This window comes from Natator depressus, chromosome 28 (genome assembly GCF_965152275.1).
Source record: "Natator depressus isolate rNatDep1 chromosome 28, rNatDep2.hap1, whole genome shotgun sequence".
Taxonomy (NCBI): domain Eukaryota; kingdom Metazoa; phylum Chordata; order Testudines; family Cheloniidae; genus Natator; species Natator depressus.
In genome coordinates, this window is record NC_134261.1 from 1737908 (window position 1) to 1755723 (window position 17816).

The following is a 17816-nucleotide window of genomic DNA, read 5'->3' on the forward strand; positions in this document are numbered from 1 at the left end:
CTGCTTCCCCCTCCCCAGCTGTGGGCAGAGTTGGTCTCTCCCAGAGTTGGTCCTCCCACACCCCCTGTCCTGAGGGGAAACTGAGGCAGAGAGCGGCCACGTAGCTAAGCTCCCCCAGGCACCCCAGGGCAAGGCTGACAAGTGAAGCCCCTTGTCTCATGGTTTAGCTCGTTAGGACAGTCTTGCCTAGTGGGTACAGCACTGAACTGGGACCGAGGCAACAATCGCTCCCTCCCATCCTCCTTCATGCCTCAGTTTCCCCCTCATCTCAAATGGAGAGAACGATACTGACCTCCTCCACGGGCAACGATAAAAGTTCCCGGACACCTGGGTCCCCGAGGAGGTGTGGGAACAGGGAAGGGGGAGTGCCCAGCTACTCCAGCCTCTCCCAGCAGGGGGCGCTGTGTGTGTGTGGGGAAACCAGTACCGCCCCCTCCAGCGCCCCCTGTCCATTGGGTCCAGCCCGAAACATGGGAGCCGAATTGCTGGTGTTTTGTGAGCTGTGGTGGGATGGGATGTTTACAGTAGGTCCTACGAAAACCTGGGCACTCACTTTCCCTGGTCCCACGTCCCAATCGAGGGCTCGCATCCTGGCGACAACCGGGGCCAAAGCCCCAGCTCCCCCGCCCCCCTTTGCGAGTGCCTGGGGGCATCTGCCTCCACCCCCGAGGGGCAACAAGGGGGGGGGCCGAAGCTGGGGTCACCCCAAAGGGGAACTCCCATCTCGTTCCAGCCTAGAGTAGGGGAAGGCCCCGGAGCCAGCCCGGGGGGACTTGGCGGCCCCGTGCCCCATGCCTCTGAACCGGCCAATCCTCCGCCATGGGGCCGGATCGGAGACAGCGTCCCCCAGGGTGGAAAGGCCCCATGACACCCCCTCCCCAGCCCCACATGGTCTCTCAGAGATGGTCTCCCCCCATATAAAAAAAGAGGGCAGCTCCATTCTCCTGTACAAACGCAAAAGGGTCCACGTTATTTATTTACATTCAAGCTGCAAAATATTATTAAAACAAACGGGGGGGGGTGTGTGGAATTGCAGCCCCACCCTCAAAAAAGAAACGCAGATTAAAGGGGGGGGGGGCTGCGATCTGGTCTCCCGCTTCGGGGTGCGGCGAGGGGGGGGAAGGCGCTGCAGCTGTTCATGAGGGGCTGCCCCGCACCCCAGAAGGAAGCAAGGTCCGGCGCCCCCCCCACGCTCTTCAATCTGCGCCCATCTATTCAGAGCACCCCCCTCCCCTGCTGCTCCTCAGCCGGCGACGCCCCCCGCAACTGCCAGCAGGGCCCCCCCTCGCTGCTTTGGGGGCGGGGGGGGCAGGCAGAGGGAGTCTTTCGAACTGACTGGCCCTTCTCTCCGGCCCGAAAAAAGGTCCCTTGATGGGAACTTAACCAAACGCCCCCCTTTTGTGTTGATTCACTGCCCCCCCGGCTGCACCCCACTTCCACGACATACTGGGGGGCGGAGGGGGGCAGGCATAAAGTCTCCATTTTAAAAAGGAAACGGGGGAGGGGGGAAAGGAAGGGGAGATAAAAAAAAAACACACAAAATAAACCCCTCCACTTTCCTTCTATATTTACAGCCGGGAAGGGGGGTGGAGCACCCCCAATTTCCTCTCCCCCCTCCCCATCCACTGGGGCTGGAAAGAGCAGCAGCTTAATTTCACGCCCCCCATGTGTCAATCTCACCCCTCTCCATCAGCCAGCGGGGGCAACGTGAGCACACGGATGTCAGGGCGAATCTCCCCTCAGGGGGGGGGCTTTGAAGCCCTCACGGCGACTCGGGGGGTTCCAGCTCGGTGGGCGGGGGGGTGGGGAGCGGGGCCGAGTCTCTAGGGCTCCCCCCCGCCCCGGGGGGCCGGCGCGGCGGCTTTGCGGGCGCTCTCTTTGCACTTCTGGCAGTAGAAGATGTCGGGGACGTTGGTCTTTTTGATCTTGGCGCAGGAGAGGTGGATCCAGGTGCCGCACTGGTTGCACTCGATCATGGGCCGCCCGGCGAAGGGCTTCTGGCAGTAGCAGGTGATCAGGTCCCACGAGTCGTCCCCTGTGGGGTGGGGGGGGGAAGCAGAGACAACCCGGGGGTCAGGGCCAGGGAGGGGGGCAGAGCTCTAGGGGCAGGGCTGCCCCTCGAGCCCCACCCCACTGGCATCAGAGCTCCCCCAGCCCCGCCCCCTCGCCTACATTAGCCCCGCCCCATTGGGAACACAGCTCCCCCAGCCCTGCCCCTTCACCCTCGTTAGCCCCACCCCATTGGGAACACAGCTCCCCTAGCCCCGCCTCTTCACCCCCATTAGCCCCACCCCATTGGGAACACAGCTCCCCTAGCCCCGCCCCTTCAACCCTATTAGCCCCGCCCCATTGGGAAACAGCTCCCCTAGCCCCGCCCCATTGGGAAACAGAGCTCCCCCAGCCCTGCCCCTTCACCCTCATTAGCCCCGCCCCACTGGGAACACAGCTCCCCTAGCCCCGCCCCTTCACCCCCATTAGCCCCGCCCCATTGGGAACACAGCTCCCCCAGCCCCGTCCCTCACCCCCAGACTGACATTGGCCCCGCCCCATTGGCATCACAGCTCCCTCTGTCCACAGGGCATGACTAACTCCAGCTCCAGCTGCCCCCCTCGATGCAGCTGGCACCCCCAGCTAACGCGCAGGGACCCTTCCCCTCCAGCCCAGATGTGCCACAGCCTGACACAGCACATTGCAAAGACAGGCCGGGAGCCAGGACTCCTGGGTTCCAGCCCCGGCTCTGGGAGGGCAGTGGGTTAGAACAGGGGCGGGGGGGGAGGGAGGCTGAGACGCAGGACGCCTGGGTTCTCAGTCCTGGGACGGGTCCGGTGGGGTTAGAGCAGGATGAAGCGGGGGGATGGCTAAAGTGGGATGGCCAATGCAAGAGATTCAGAAGCCTTCGATCCCCAGCCCCGATCGGATGGTTGAGCTAGACAGGAACGTTTCAAACGACCGTTTCAATGGCCGAAAAGTTGTTCCAGCCCCGCCCCCCCCTCGGAGAAAACCAATCAGGCCTCAGCTGCCTGGGCGTCTCTGTGGAAGACAGGAGAGGTGGGATGGCGAGAACCCAGAGGCAAGGCAAGTGACTCTTCTTTTTTCTTTCCTTTAAATACTCAATAGATGGCGGCGGGTTCAATTCCCAGCCCTGCCGCAACCCGTGCCTCGGTTTCCCCATCTGGAACGACAGGAAACTGCCGCTTCCAGCACCTCAATAGATTCGGAGCTCTTCAGCTGGTCTCTCTAGACGTAAACGGCCCCAAAATTTCAAGCCGTTTGCGTAGCCTGCCCTGTCTGGCTGTCCCTGGCCGGTACGCTTCAACCCACTCCACACCGAGCCCAATGGCTTGTGTGGGATGAAAGCGTCTACACTGCCATCGAGACCCCTTTTGATACGGTTTCGCCCTCTGCCTGCTTCCAAATGAGCTCCAGTGAGAAAATTTAGGGCTGTGGAAATGAATTTGTTCCTATTTAAAGTCGTTATTAGTTGCCGAATTCGAATTCATTTCCAGTGAACTCAAGCGCCCTGCCCACAGTGCGGAGAAAACCTCTCTTTGTTAAAGAAAAGCTCCATCTTTGTTAAAACCGCTAATTAATTAACAGATAACGAACCACCCACCACCTGACACCTCTCAGCCCTAGAGGGGAAAGTCCCGATGCCGCATTCCCTGTCCCCGCAAGCCAGCCAGTCCCTGCCCTGGGGCCGGGTGGGAGCCAGCGCCCCCTAGAGGGGACAGGCCCCGTGCCCCATTCCCCACCCCCCGGAGACAGCCAGTCGCTGCCCTGGGGCCGGGTGGGAGCTGGCGCCCCCTAGAGGGGACAGGCCCCGTGCCCCATTCCCCACCCCCCTGAGCTAGCCAGTCCCTGCTATTTATCTTATTCCAAAGAAAGGAATTCAGCAAATTAGTTCCTATTCGACAAAATGGGGTGGCAGAGGAGGAGCAAGAGCATAATCTAATGGTTAGAGCAGGGGGGCGGCAAGGAGCCAGGACTCCCAGGTTCTCTCCCTGGCTCTGGGAGGGGAGTGGGGGCTGGTGGGTTAGAGCAGGGCGGGCTGGGAGCCAGGACTCCTGGGTTCCATTCTCAGCGCCAGCCCGCGCGCGCGGGGGGGGGGGGGGGGGCAGAGCAACATTTTGGCCACCTCCCACCCCGACGTCCAGCTCTCCCAGCACGCCCCACAGCGCCAGCTCCATCCGCCCGCCGCTGGCCCCACTGCGTCCTGGGCGAACAGGCCAGATGGTCCCAGCCCCCTCACCTGACTCAACCATGATGTCTTCGTCCATGACCCGCATCTCCCCCTCGCTGGAGCTGCCGTCCCCGTCCTGGCTGGTCTCGGTGCTGCCGCACTCCTTGCCCTCCCCACCCCCCAGTTTGGGCTCCGGGAAGCCGCCCTCGGGCAGCAGCTCCTCCGGGGAGGGGGCCTCCTCCTCCCCGCCCCGGCCTGCCCCCGCCTCCTCCTCCTCCGAGTCCGTCTCGCTCAGGGAGGCCTTGAGCTTCTTCTCGGCCTTTTTCAACTTCCGCTTCTTGCTCTTTTTGATGCGCGAGCGTTTCTCGCCCGCCGAGTCCCCCCGGCCCCGCCGGGCCGCCTCGGGGGCCGCCCCCGCCCGCCGGCTCCGCTTCTCCTTCTTCTTGTCCCCCGGCGGGCCAGGCCGGGGCACCGGCGGCTGCCGGGCGGCGGGATCCAGGTCGAAGAGGGAGTCCTTGAGCTTCATCTTCTCCAGCAGGGAGCTGTCGGCCTTGAGGCGGCGGAAGGCCTTCTTCTTGGAGGACTTGGCCTTCTTGACGAAGGTCTCGATGGTGTGCAGGTCCGAGTGGGTCGACTCCCAGCCGTCGCTGTCTGCCACGCTCTCCGGGCGCAGGGGGGAGCTGGAGCCCGAAGGGGTCCAGTCGCTCTCCTGGGGGCGGGGGGGGGGCACGCAGATTAGGGAGGGGGCGGCAGGGAGATGCGAAGGCCAGCCCCTGGTGTGGTCCCCGGGCCACCCGCCCAGCAGGCAGGTGGGGGGTGAGGGTTGGCTGCCCTCCCAGCATGCAATGCAGCACGGGTCAGGAGAGGGTGTTGCCCGCTCTCCCAGCATGCAATGGGCCCCAGGCGCCTTGCAGAAAAGACGCTTCCCAGCATGCAACACGGGGCCCCACCGCCCGCTGGGATGTGCAGATCCCTGCATTGGTTCAGGGCTCCCAGAGAGACTACATGTCCCAGCATGCAATGCTCCGCGGCAGGCCCCGCCTGTGCGGACATGTCCTCTGGGCAGCCCGGCGGGAAACACTACAGCTCCCATAGTGCCGTGCTCCAGCCTCTTAGCTAAATGGCCGGGCTGCAAGGCATGCTGGGACCTGTAGTTTTCAGAGGCCAGAACACAAAGAGGGGGCCTTTGGAGAAGACTACATATCGCAGAATCCCATGTTCTGGGGGATCCCAGAAGGGCTTGCTGGGACATGAAGTAACTCAGGATAGGGCTGGGAACTGGAGAACCGCCTGGTACCAACCCATTCCCCAGCCAGCCAGTCCCCACCCTGGGGCCGGCGCCCCCTAGAGGAGACAGGCCCCGTGCCCCATTCGCTGCCCCCCGAGCCAGCCAGTCCCTGCTCTGGGGCTGGAGGGGAGCCGGCGCCCCATAGAGGGGACAGACCCCTGCCCCATTCCCTGCCCCCCCGAGCCAGCCAGTCCCTGCTCTGGGGCCAGATGGGAGCCAGCGCCCCCTAGAGGGGACAGACTCCTGCCCCATTCCCTGCCCCCCCGAGCCAGCCAGTCCCTGCCCTGGGGCTGGAGGGGAGCCGGCGCCCCCTAGAGGAGACAAGCCCCGTGCCCCATACCCTGCCCCGCGAGCCAGCCAGTCCCCGCCCTGGAGCCAGGTGGGAGCCAGCGCCCCCTAGAGGGGACAGACTCCTGCCCCATTCCCTGCCCCCCCGAGCCAGCCAGTCCCTGCCCTGGGGCCAGTTGGGAGCTGGCGCCCCCTAGGGGGGACAGGCCCCTGGGGCTGAAGAGGGTCGCTCACCTCCTTGGTGGACGGGATGTAGCCGGCATAGGCCAGGACAAAGCTGCAGAATTTATTGAAGTCCTCGATCGTTCGCCGCCGCTTCTCGGGGGGCTGAGAACAGAGACACGTTAGGGGGAATTAAGTGCTGTCCCCCCACCCGCCCGCCCCCAGCGCTGCCCCCCACCCACCCTTGCTTCAGGGCCTCCCGGAGTTAATCTACAGTAGGCTGAGAAAGAGGAAGGGGCTTGTCCCAAAGATCACACAGCAAGGCCAAGCCAGGGAGAGAACCCAGGTGTCCTGGCTCCCAGGCCGCCCCCAACCCTAACCACTGGACCCTGGGAGCCAGGACTCCTGGGTTCTCTCCCTGGCTCTATGAGGGAAGTGGGGGCTGGTGCGATGGAGTGGGGGGAGGCTGGGAGCCAGGACTCCTGGGTTCTCTCCCCGGCTCTGGGAGGGGAGTCGGGGCTGGTGCGATGGAGTGGGGGGAGGCTGGCAGCCAGGACTCCTGGGTTCTCTCCCCGCCCCCGGGGTCTAGTGCTCAGGCCGGGAGGGGCTGCAGCGGGCCAGATGCCCAAGTGTTTGTTCTGTTGCAACCACATCCCATCACAGAGACCTTCCCAACCCCCACGGCCACCCCACCCCCACCCAGGAGCCATGCCCCAAGGGGGAGGGGCCTCACGCAGGGAGGGGGCCTCAGTCCCACCCCCCCACACTCATGTGGGACCCCAGTGCGGGGTGCAGGGAAGAGCCCAGACTCACCTGCGTCTCCGCTTTGAGGTTCGGAGGTGGATCTGGAAAATAAGGGGGGGGCACGGGTGAGTTTGGGGGGTTCTCCCCCCTTCCCCCCATCCTCTGTCTGGGGTCAGCAGCCTTCCTTCCCTGCCCCCTTCACCTTTTCACCCCCTCTTTCTGATACATCTCCCCACAGCGTCTGGGATCCTACCACTCCACCCACTTGGGGGGCTGGGCCTTTATTCCCCCCCACAAACACATTCCCATTTCGGGGGCAGCTGAACCACCCCCATGTGTCCTCAAACTCCTCCCCCCACCACGAGAGGCGCTGACCCCAATTTCCAACCCCACACACACAATGCAAGACCCTGTCCCCGCAACTCCCCTGGGGAGAGACCCCACCCAGGGACACCCCCAACTGTCTCCCCACCTCAGCCCCCCAGGACATAGATCCCGACGCCCCCCTCCCCCCCGAGATCCCAATCCCCCAAGAGAGAGACATACCACCCCCTCCACACACTTTTTCCTCACCAGGACCCCAGGTAGAGACTCTGGCTGGGGTGGGGTGGGGGGGCAGAGGATCCTGCCCCTCCCCTCTCCCCAGGCTGGTCCTCAGGGCGTGGCCTGGCTCCCTCCCCCATCTGCCTTCCCCAGGCTCCTCCCCCTCCAGCTCCCTGAGACGCTTCCCCCCCTCCACCGGCACTGCACCCTCCCAGCTCACCCCACCCCCTTCCACTGCCAGCTCCTCCCCCTCCCCCCCAGCAGCCCCACCCTCACTGACAACTCCTCCCCTCCCCCTCTGCCAGCAACCAAACCCCGCACCCCGGTCCCTAGCACCCCCCAGCCCCACCTCCCAGCCCCCCCCCCCGGCTGGGCTCCAGGGTTAATATTCCACCACACCCCCCACTCCGGCTGCCCCCAGCCTCCCCCCCCCTCCAGCTACCCCTTGCCCCCCAGCCCCCCCCTCCAGCTACCCCTTCCCCTCTGGACAGCACCCCATACCCTCTTAACCAGCTCCCCCCTCTCTCGCCCCCGAGTTGGTCCCCCCAGCTCCTCCCTTCCTGCCCCCCGCTCCAGCTCCCCCCCCATCCTAAGTCTCCAGCCCCCCGCCCCCCGCAGAGGTTTTCGCCATGGTTTCCCTCTCGTGTTTCCCCCCCCCCTTCACCCGGTTCCTCCGGCTTCTCCTTCCTGCCCCCCCAGAACCGCCCCCCCCCGCTTCAAGCACCCCCCCTTCTCCTCCTGCTAGCCCCCCAGGTTCTCCCTCCCCATAACCTGGCCCCCAGCCCCCCCAATCCCACCTTCCCCCCTGCTCCTTCGAGCCTCCCCCACACGCAGCTCCCTACAGCCCCCCAATCTCCCACCCCCCGTGGCCAGCTCTCCCTCAGCCCCCCCCCCCGCCGCGGTACTGCCCCCCAACACCGGTCTCACTTCTCTCCCCACACCCCCCTCGCTCCTACCCCCAGCGCCTGCCTGCCATATTCTGCCCCCCCAGTCCCGCTCCCCCCCCGCGCCATGCTCCCTCGAGCCCCCACCCTGTCCTCAGCCCCAGGCCCCCCCGGGGTCCTGCCCCCTCCACTGCTGTGCACCCCCAATCTCCCTTTTCTGCTCCCCTCCCCAGGGCTGGTCACCCCACCACACCGCCTCAGCTCCTCCCTCCTGCCTCCTCCCGGCCCCCCAACCCCGGCTCCCCAGGGCCAGTCACCCCCACCCCGAACTCGCCTCTTGCCGCCCTCCTAGCTCCGGGCTCCCCCAACTGTGCCCCCCAGATCTCCTCCAGCTCCCCCGCTGCCGGCCCCCCCTCCCCAGGGCCAGTCTCCCCCTCCACCCTGTGCCCCCCAATCCTCCAGATCTCCTCCAGCTCCCCCTCCCCCGGCCCTCCTACAGTGCCCCTTGCCCCCCACCCCCAGCCCCCCAACCCTGCCTCCCGAGGGCCAGTCACCCCCACCCCCAGCTCGCCTCTTGCCGCCCTCCCAGCTCCGGGCTCCCCCCGCGACTGTGCCCCCCCAGCTCTCCTCCCGCTCCCCCGGCCCCCCTCCCAGCTCTCCTTTCTCCCCCCAACTCTGCCCCCCAGATCTCCTGCCCCGGCCCCCCTCCCCAGGGCCAGTCACCCCCACCCCCAGCTCGCCTCTTGCCGCCCTCCCAGCTCCGGGCTCCCCCCGCGACTGTGCCCCCCCAGCTCTCCTCCCGCTCCCCCGGCCCCCCTCCCCGCTCTCCTTTCTCCCCCCTCCAAGCTCCGGTCTCCCCCCAACTCTGCCCCCCAGATCTCCTCCCCCGGCCCCCCTCCCCAGGGCCAGTCTCCCCCACTCCCAGCTCTCCTGTCTCCGTGCCCCCAGCTCCGGTCTCTCCCCCCCCCCGTGCCCCCAATTTCTCCCTCGCCGGTCCCCCCCCCCACTGCGGTGCCCCCCAATCCCCCAGCTCCCCCAGCTCCGATCTCTCCCCCCCACATCTGAGCCCCCCGCAACTTCCCCCCCGGGTGCGCGCCCGCTCCCGGAGTCCCCCACCTCGCCCCCCCGGCTGGTCCCCCCCGCGCACCTTCCGGGCTGGGCTCCGCCATGGCCTCGCCGCCCCGCGCGGGGCTCGCACCCCGGGCCGCTCTCTCCCTCCGTCCGGTGCCGCCCGACTCCGCTCCCCACCCCGCCCGGCCGCCCCCTTCGCTCCCCTCCTCGCTCCCCCCGCCCGCCCGGCAGCCGCGCCGCCGCGCTGCACCCCGGGAGATGGAGTCCGCCGCCGCGCTGTCTCCGCCCGCACGCGGCAGCCAGGGGACTCCAACTCCCAGCAGCCCCCGCGTCGCGACTGCGCGCTCGCTCCTCCGCCCCGGCCGGGCACGCCGGGAGATGGAGTCCCAGCACTGAGCGGCGGCGAGACTACTCTCCTTCCGGGGGGGAGAGGGACTTCCGGGCGGAAGGACGCTGGGACCTGTAGTCCCTCCGGGGCCATGGCCCGGATGGAAAGCGCCTGTTGGTGTTGACCCCGCCCACGGACCAGGCGGGGCACTGATTGGCCAGGGTCAACCTGTCACCACCGAAGAGGCCCCGTCCAACCCCTCCCTCGAGAGTTGGAGGTGCAGGACTCCTGGGTTCTCTCCGGCTCTGGGAGGGTAGCGAGGGCTGGTGGGTTAGAGCAGGGGGGCTGGGAGCCAGGACTCCTGGGTTCTCTGTCTGGCTCTAGGAGGGGAGTGGGGGCTGGTGGGTTAGAGCGGGGGGGGCCGGGAGCCAGGACTCCTGGGTTCTCTCCCCAGCTCTGGGAGTGGAGTGGGGGCTCATGGTGAGAGCAGGGGGGGCTGGGAGCCAGGACTCCTGGGTTCTCTCCCCGGCTCTGGGAAGGGAGTGGGGGCTGGTGGTTAGAGCAGGGGGGTGTGGCTGGGAGCCAGGACTCCTGGGTTCTCTCCCCAGCTCAAGTTAATCCCATTTCCCCCCATCCCCTGCTTTGCAGGGATACCCACCCCCACCTTAGGGAGCCCCAAAACCTCTTCCCTCTAACCCCTCCTCCCTTCTGAGGGACGGGGGCATCTCTTCCTGCCCCCTTCCCCGAACAGCAGCCATCAGGCCACCCCCCAACTCCCCACACAGTGTAGCCATCCTCCCCCCCACCAACCCACAGAAATAACACCCAGGCTCAGGGTTTTCCTTGTCATTTTATTACGCCCCCCCTTTCCCCCCCCCACAGCATGTTACAAGCGCGGCCGGACAGGGCCCCCTGGTGGCAGCTTGGGGCCCTGCTGGGTGTCATGAGGTGCCAGCGATTTTGGGGGGTCAGTGGGTGCAGGGGGGGTTGGAAAAACCCTTCATGGCAGGAAATCACAGAGGGGGAAGATTAGCCAAGGAAACCCAGACAGAGCAGGGAGGGGTGGTTATATGGGGAGGATTTAATTAGGCGGAGGGGGGGGGTCACAGGGAGGGGGGGTATTCAGAGAACAGTACCCCCCCCATCCTCACACACACACACACCCCCCCCGGGAGGAGAAAGGCTCTTATCACGGAGATCAACCAACAAAAGGAGAAAGTGCAGGTCCCTTCGGGGAGGAGGGCGCCCCCGGTGGCGGGGGGGAGCGTGGCGCCTCACATGCCGTAGACGCTCTCGTCGCTGTAAGCGATGTAGAGGAAGAAGTCTTCCTCGTGGTGCTCCTGCGGCAGGGGGGGGGAGAAAAGGGGGGGTTGTTACCAAGGGAGAGGACCCCCCCGCCCCGCTCCCTGCCCCACCGCACCCCCTAGTGCCGTCCTGGGGCCAGCCCTGCCTGCCAGGGAAGACCACCCCCTGCCAAGCCCTGCACCCCACTCCCTGCCCCACAGTGTCCCCTAGCGCCGCCCTGGGGCCAGCCCCGCCTGCCAGGGGAGAGCGCCCCCTGCTGAGCCCCCTGCCCCACAGTGTCCCCTAGCGCCGCCCTGGGGCCAGCCCCGCCTGCCGGGGGAGAGCGCCCCCTGCCGAGCCCCCCGCCCCACTCCCTGCCCCCCAGCGCCCTGGCACCCTACCTGGTACAGCTGGCCCATGGTGGCGCTGGTCGGGGGGATGACGTTGTTGACGAAGAAGAACAAGGCGTCCTCGGCCCTTAGGTGGATTCGCTTCCGGATCAGGAAGTAGAACTGTCCGACTGGGGGAGGAGAAAGCGGGGGGGGGGTCAGGATGGGGCACCCCCTCCAAGGGCCCTTCTGGGACACGCCCCCCCACAGCGCTATGTGGGAGGTTTAGAGTTGGGGGATTCCCCCCATGGGGCGCACCCTGGTTTATCTAGTCTCACTTCAAGCCATGGGAGAGGCTACCCAGTACCCCTCCTCCGTGCCCCCCAGAAACCCCCACCTGTCCCTTTAAGAAACCCCCATTCATCTGCCCACCTCCCAACCCCACGAAGACCACCTCAGCTTCCCCCTCTATCTGCTCCCCTCATTTCGCCCCAGTTCCCAGAGACAACCCCCCAAGAACCCCCTCCCACCCATATCCAGTCACAAGCCCCCTCCCGTGCCACTGGAAGGATCTGCCCCCCACCCCCCACCCCAGCAGCAAGGCACACCCTGGGGGGGCCGCACTGACCAGTAAGGTCTGACGGGACCAGGTATTTCTTCTTGTCCAGGTCTCCTATCCGGGCTTTGGGGGCTTTCTCCACAATCACCTGCGGGGGGAGGGAGGAGACGCTGTGGGTCAGCTGGGAGCCGCCCAGGCACTTGGGGGCCTGGGAGTAAAGCCCCATGAGCGTGGGGGGAGGATGGAATAGCTCAAGCCAGGTAGCGGTGGGAGGGGTTGGGATGGATCTGTGCCCAGCGGTACAACCCGACCGCCCCCCGAACACACACACACACACACACAGTGGTCAAACCCCTTCAAGCTTCATATCCAAGGGGATGGGGGTCCTGGCAGGGGGCACGGGGAGCGCAGGACAGGTCCCGGCAGGGCAGGGGAGGGCAGAGAGAAGGCAGGACAGGTCCTGGCAGCGAAGGGCAGGGAGTAGGGGGAAAGCAGGACCGGTCCCGGTGGGGCAGCGGGAACGCAGGACAGGTCCCGGCAGACCAGGGCAGGGCAGGGGGAAAGCAGCACAGGTCCCGGCAGGAGAGGGGAGGGGAGGGGGCAGGGGGAACGCAGGACAGGTCCCGACAGGGGAGGGGTGGGGAGGGGGCAGGGGAAAGGCAGGACCGGTCCCGGCGGGGCAGGAGGCAGGGGAAAGGCAGGACCGGTCCCGGCGGGGCAGGAGGCAGGGGAAAGGCAGGACCGGTCCCGGCGACGCAGGGGAGGGCAGGGAGAAGGCAGGACAGGTCCTGGCAGCGAAGGGCAGGGAGTAGGGGGAAAGCAGGACCGGTCCCGGTGGGGCAGCGGGAACGCAGGACAGGTCCCGGCAGACCAGGCCAGGGCAGGGGGAAAGCAGGACAGGTCCCGGCAGGAGAGGGGAGGGGAGGGGGCAGGGGGAACGCAGGACAGGACCCGACAGGGGAGGGGTGGGGAGGGGGCAGGAGGAATGCAGGACCGGTCCCGGCGGGGCAGGAGGCAGGGGAAAGGCAGGACCAGTCCCGGCGGGGCAGGAGGCAGGGGAAAGGCAGGACCGGTCCCAGCAGGACAGGGGAAGGGGTAACACAGAACAGGTCCCAGATGGGCAGGGTAACAGGCGGGGATAATGCAGGACAGGTCCCGGCAGGGCAGAGGAAATGCAAGAGAGGTCCCGGCAGGGGGAAGGCAGGACAGGTCCCGGGAGGGCAGGCCAGGGGGAAGTCAGGACGGGTCCCGGCAGGGCGGGGCGGCTACAAGGCATGACGGGTCCTGGCAGGGCGGGGCAGTTAGACGGCATGACGGGTCCCGGCAGGGCCGGGGGAAGGCAGGGACGGTCCCGGCAGGGCTGGGCAAGGCAAGGCCGGGGGAAGGCAGGGACGGGTCCCGGCAGGGCAGGGCAAGGCAAGGCCGGGGGAAGGCAGGGACGGGTCCCTGCAGGGCAGGGCAAGGCAAGGCCGGGGGAAGGCAGGGACGGGTCCCTGCAGGGCAGGGCAAGGCAAGGCCGGGGGAAGGCAGGGACGGGTCCCGGCAGGGCAGGGCAAGGCAAGGCCGGGGGAAGGCAGGGACGGGTCCCGGCAGGGCAGGGCAAGGCAAGGCCGGGGAAGGCAGGGACGGGTCCCGGCAGGGCAAGGCAAGGCATGGCCGGGGGAAGGCAGGGACGGGTCCCGGCAGGGCAGGGCAGCGCAGGGGAAGGCAGGGACGGGTCCCGGCAGGGCAGGGCAAGGCAAGGCCGGGGGAAGGCAGGGACGGGTCCCGGCAGGGCAGGGCAAGGCAAGGCCGGGGGAAGGCAGGGACGGGTCCCGGCAGGGCAGGGCAAGGCAAGGCCGGGGGAAGGCAGGGACGGGTCCCGGCAGGGCAGGGCAGCGCAGGGGAAGCAGGGACGGGTCCCGGCAGGGCAGGGCAAGGCAAGGCCGGGGGAAGGCAGGGACGGGTCCCGGCAGGGCAGGGCAAGGCAAGGCCGGGGAAGGCAGGGACGGGTCCCGGCAGGGCAGGGCAAGGCAAGGCAAGGCCGGGGGAAGGCAGGGACGGGTCCCGGCAGGGCAGGGCAAGGCAAGGCCGGGGGAAGGCAGGGACGGGTCCCGGCAGGGCAGGGCAAGGCAAGGCCGGGGGAAGGCAGGGACGGGTCCCGGCAGGGCAGGGCAGGGCAGGGGAAGCAGGGACGGGTCCCGGCAGGGCAGGGCAAGGCAAGGCCGGGGAAGGCAGGGACGGGTCCCGGCAGGGCAGGGCAGCGCAGGGGAAGGCAGGGACGGGTCCCGGCAGGGCAGGGCAAGGCAAGGCCGGGGGAAGGCAGGGACGGGTCCCGGCAGGGCAGGGCAGCGCAGGGGAAGGCAGGGACACGGGTCCCGGCAGGGCAGGGCAAGGCAAGGCCGGGGAAGGCAGGGACGGTCCCGGCAGGGCAGGGCAAGGCAAGGCAAGGCCGGGGGAAGGCAGGGACGGGTCCCGGCAGGGCAGGGCAAGGCAAGGCCCGGGGAAGGCAGGGACGGGTCCCGGCAGGGCAGGGCAAGGCAAGGCAAGGCCGGGGAAGGCAGGGACGGGTCCCGGCAGGGCAGGGCAAGGCAAGGCCGGGGAAGGCAGGGACGGGTCCCGGCAGGGGCAGGGCAAGGCAAGGCCGGGGAAGGCAGGACGGGTCCCGGCAGGGCAGGGCAAGGCAAGGCCGGGGAAGGCAGGGACGGGTCCCGGCAGGGCAGGGCAAGGCAAGGCCGGGGGAAGGCAGGGACGGGTCCCGGCAGGGCAGGGCAAGGCAAGGCCGGGGAAGGCAGGGACGGGTTCCCGGCAGGGCAGGGCAAGGCAAGGCCGGGGGAAGGCAGGGACGGGTCCCGGCAGGCAGGGCAGGGCAAGGCCGGGGGAAGGCAGGGACGGGGTCCCGGCAGGGCAGGGCAGGGCAGGGGAAGCAGGGACGGGTCCCGGCAGGGCAGGGCAGGGCAAGGCCGGGGGAAGGCAGGGACGGGTCCCGGCAGGGCAGGGCAAGGCAAGGCCGGGGAAGGCAGGGACGGGTCCCGGCAGGGCAGGGCAGGGCAAGGCCGGGGGAAGGCAGGGACGGGTCCCGGCAGGGCAGGGCAAGGCAAGGCCGGGGGAAGGCAGGGACGGGTCCCGGCAGGGCAGGGCAAGGCAAGGCCGGGGGAAGGCAGGGACGGGTCCCGGCAGGGCAGGGCAAGGCAAGGCCGGGGAAGGCAGGACGGGTCCCGGCAGGGCAGGGCAAGGCAAGGCCGGGGAAGGCAGGGACGGGTCCCGGCAGGGCAAGGCAAGGCAAGGCCGGGGAAGGCAGGGACGGGTCCCGGCAGGGCAGGGCAAGGCCGGGGAAGGCAGGGACGGGTCCCGGCAGGCCAGGGCAAGGCAAGGCCGGGGAAGGAAGGGACGGGTCCCGGCAGGGCAGGGCAAGGCAAGGCAGGGGAAGGCAGGGACGGGTCCCGGCAGGGCAGGGCAAGGCAAGGCCGGGGGAAGGCAGGGACGGGTCCCGGCAGGGCAGGGCAAGGCAAGGCCGGGGAAGGCAGGGACGGGTCCCGGCAGGGCAGGCAAGGCAAGGCCGGGGAAGGCAGGGACGGGTCCCGGCAGGGCAGGGCAAGGCAAGGCCGGGGAAGGCAGGGACGGGTCCCGGCAGGGCAAGGCAAGGCAAGGCCGGGGAAGGCAGGGACGGGTCCCAGCAGGGCAGGGCAAGGCCGGGGAAGGCAGGGACGGGTCCCGGCAGGGCAGGGCAAGGCAAGGCCGGGGAAGGCAGGGACGGGTCCCGGCAGGGCAGGGCAAGGCAAGGCCGGGGAAGGCAGGGACGGGTCCCGGCAGGGCAGGGCAAGGCAAGGCCGGGGAAGGCAGGGACGGGTCCCGGCAGGGCAGGGCAAGGCAAGGCCGGGGAAGGCAGGGACGGGTCCCGGCAGGGCAGGGCAAGGCAAGGCCGGGGAAGGCAGGGACGGGTCCCGGCAGGGCAGGGCAAGGCAAGGCCGGGGAAGGCAGGGACGGGTCCCGGCAGGGCAGGGCAAGGCAAGGCCGGGGAAGGCAGGGACGGGCCCGGCAGGGCAGGGCAAGGCAAGGCCGGGGGAAGGCAGGGACGGGTCCCGGCAGGGCAGGGCAAGGCAAGGCCGGGGAAGGCAGGGACGGGTCCCGGCAGGGCAGGGCAAGGCAAGGCCGGGAAGGCAGGGACGGGTCCCGGCAGGGCAGGGCAAGGCCGGGGAAGGCAGAGACGGGTCCCGGCAGGGCAGGGCAAGGCAAGGCCGGGGAAGGCAGGGACGGGTCCCGGCAGGGGCTGGGCAAGGCAAGGCCGGGGAAGGCAGGACGGGTCCCGGCAGGGCAGGGCAAGGCAAGGCCGGGGAAGGCAGGACGGGTCCCGGCAGGGCAAGGCAAGGCAAGGCCGGGGAAGGCAGGACGGGTCCCGGCAGGGCAGGGCAAGGCAAGGCAAGGCCGGGGAAGGCAGGGACGGGTCCCGGCAGGGCAGGGCAAGGCAAGGCCGGGGAAGGCAGGGACGGGTCCCGGCAGGGCAAGGCAAGGCAAGGCCGGGGAGGCAGGGACGGGTCCCGGCAGGGCAGGGCAAGGCAAGGCCGGGGAAGGCAGGGACGGGTCCCGGCAGGGCAGGGGCAGGGCAGGGGAAGCAGGGACGGGTCCCGGCAGGGCAGGGCAGGGCAAGGCCGGGGGAAGGCAGGGACGGGTCCCGGCAGGGCAGGGCAAGGCAAGGCCGGGGGAAGGCAGGGACGGGTCCCGGCAGGGCTGGGCAAGGCCGGGGAAGGCAGACGGGTCCCGGCAGGGCAGGGCAGGGACGCGGGGGGGGGCAGGGGGGCTGCCCTGGGCTTGCAGGGATTTCTCCCCCCGGGGGCCGATGGGGGCGGGGCGGTTCTGGGGGCGGGGGGGCTGGTAGCGGGGTCTCCGCCCCCCCGTTCTGGTGTCGAGGGCAGCGAAGCGCCTGCGCGCGGGGGGGTCTCTCGAGGGGGGCCCCGCAGGAGGCGGGGGGGGCGGGTCCGGTCCGGGGCGGGGGGCGGCCCCGGGCGCTCACCGGGACGCGGTCCGGGTATTTCTTGCGGATCTTCTCGCCCTCGCAGCGGCCGCTCGAAGGGCTGCTCCTCCTTGTACAGGAACTTCATGGCCCGGGACTGCGGGGCCGCCTGCGCCGCCTGCGTAACCGCCGCCCGCCCTGCGCCGCCGGCGTAAGCGCCGCCCGCCCGCCCTGCCTGCGCTCCCTACGCCGCCGACGTAAGCGCCCCCGCCCTGCGCCGCCGGCGTAAGCACCGCCCGCCCCGCCCTGCCTACGCCCCCTGCGCCGCCGGCGTAAGCGCCGCCCGCCCTGCGTCAGCTCCCTGCGCTGCCGGCGTAAGGGTCCGTTTCCTCAACGGCCTCATCTGCGCCACTGGCGTAACGCTTCCCCCGCCCCCTCTTCCCCAGCTACGGAGAGGGCGTAAGTCCGGCCGCCGCCTGACTTCCGTCCCGCCGCGCTACGCCCAGGCGGGATTCACAGAGCCCGAGGCGGCGTACACGGCGCCACTTGCGTGGCAGCTTGACTCCAAAACAAAGTAGTGCGTGGACGGGCGGGAGGGCAGGAGGCGCGGCCAGTAGCCGGGAGGGAAGCGCCGGGCCCCGCAGGCGCTGGGGAGCGGCGGAAGGGGGCCTGGCCGTGGCCGGCGGGGGTGGGGGGAGAGCCAGAGAGAGGACGGCGGAAGGATGCCGCGGAAGCGCAGGACAAGTGAATCACGATCATGTGACTGACGTCAGCGAAGGAGGCTGGTCACGTGCCCGCCGGGAAGAAGATCCGGCCGGTAGGAGGCTGATAAACAGGGCGCTGCCACGTGCGGCAGGGGTATGGCGTGGGAGGGAAACAGACCAATGGGAGGAGTGGGGGGAGACCAAGCCGAAGGGAGGAACCATGGAAAGGGGGACAAAAGGGGGGGGGGTACATTGTGGAAGAAACCAAACGAGAACGGGGGGGTACAGGGAGGTGGGTGAAACCATTGCGGGCAGCAGAGACCAAAGGAAGGGGGGTGGAACAGCCGTGTGGGGGGGGGCGGGGGGAACGCAATCGCTGTCAGAGCGGGGGAGGGGGCTGGGAGCCAGGACTCCTGGGTTCTCTCCCTGGCTCTGGGAGGGGAGTGGGGGCTGGTGGGTCAGAGCAGGGGGGTGGGAGCCGGGACTCCTGGGTTCTCTCCCTGGCTCTGGGAGGGGAGTGGG

General features: G+C 69.0%; 2 protein-coding genes across 2 annotated transcripts; both read right to left on the bottom strand.

Moving 5' to 3' along the window:
- Positions 1 to 1136: 1136 nt before the first annotated feature.
- Positions 1137 to 10633, bottom strand: PHF23 (PHD finger protein 23). Its single transcript, XM_074941092.1, has 6 exons — positions 10625 to 10633; positions 9237 to 9576; positions 6732 to 6763; positions 5991 to 6083; positions 4250 to 4889; positions 1137 to 2035 (listed from the first exon to the last, which is right to left on the bottom strand). The coding sequence occupies exons 1-6, from the start codon at positions 10631 to 10633 to the stop codon at positions 1824 to 1826; spliced, it is 1326 nt and encodes a 441-aa protein (XP_074797193.1). The 3' UTR covers positions 1137 to 1823.
- Positions 10387 to 16753, bottom strand: GABARAP (GABA type A receptor-associated protein). Its single transcript, XM_074941183.1, is given in 5 exon segments — positions 10387 to 10828; positions 11174 to 11292; positions 11730 to 11808; positions 16651 to 16699; positions 16701 to 16753. Coding segments are annotated over 5 exon segments (351 nt in total). The 5' UTR covers positions 16739 to 16753; the 3' UTR covers positions 10387 to 10762.
- Positions 16754 to 17816: the final 1063 nt, after the last annotated feature.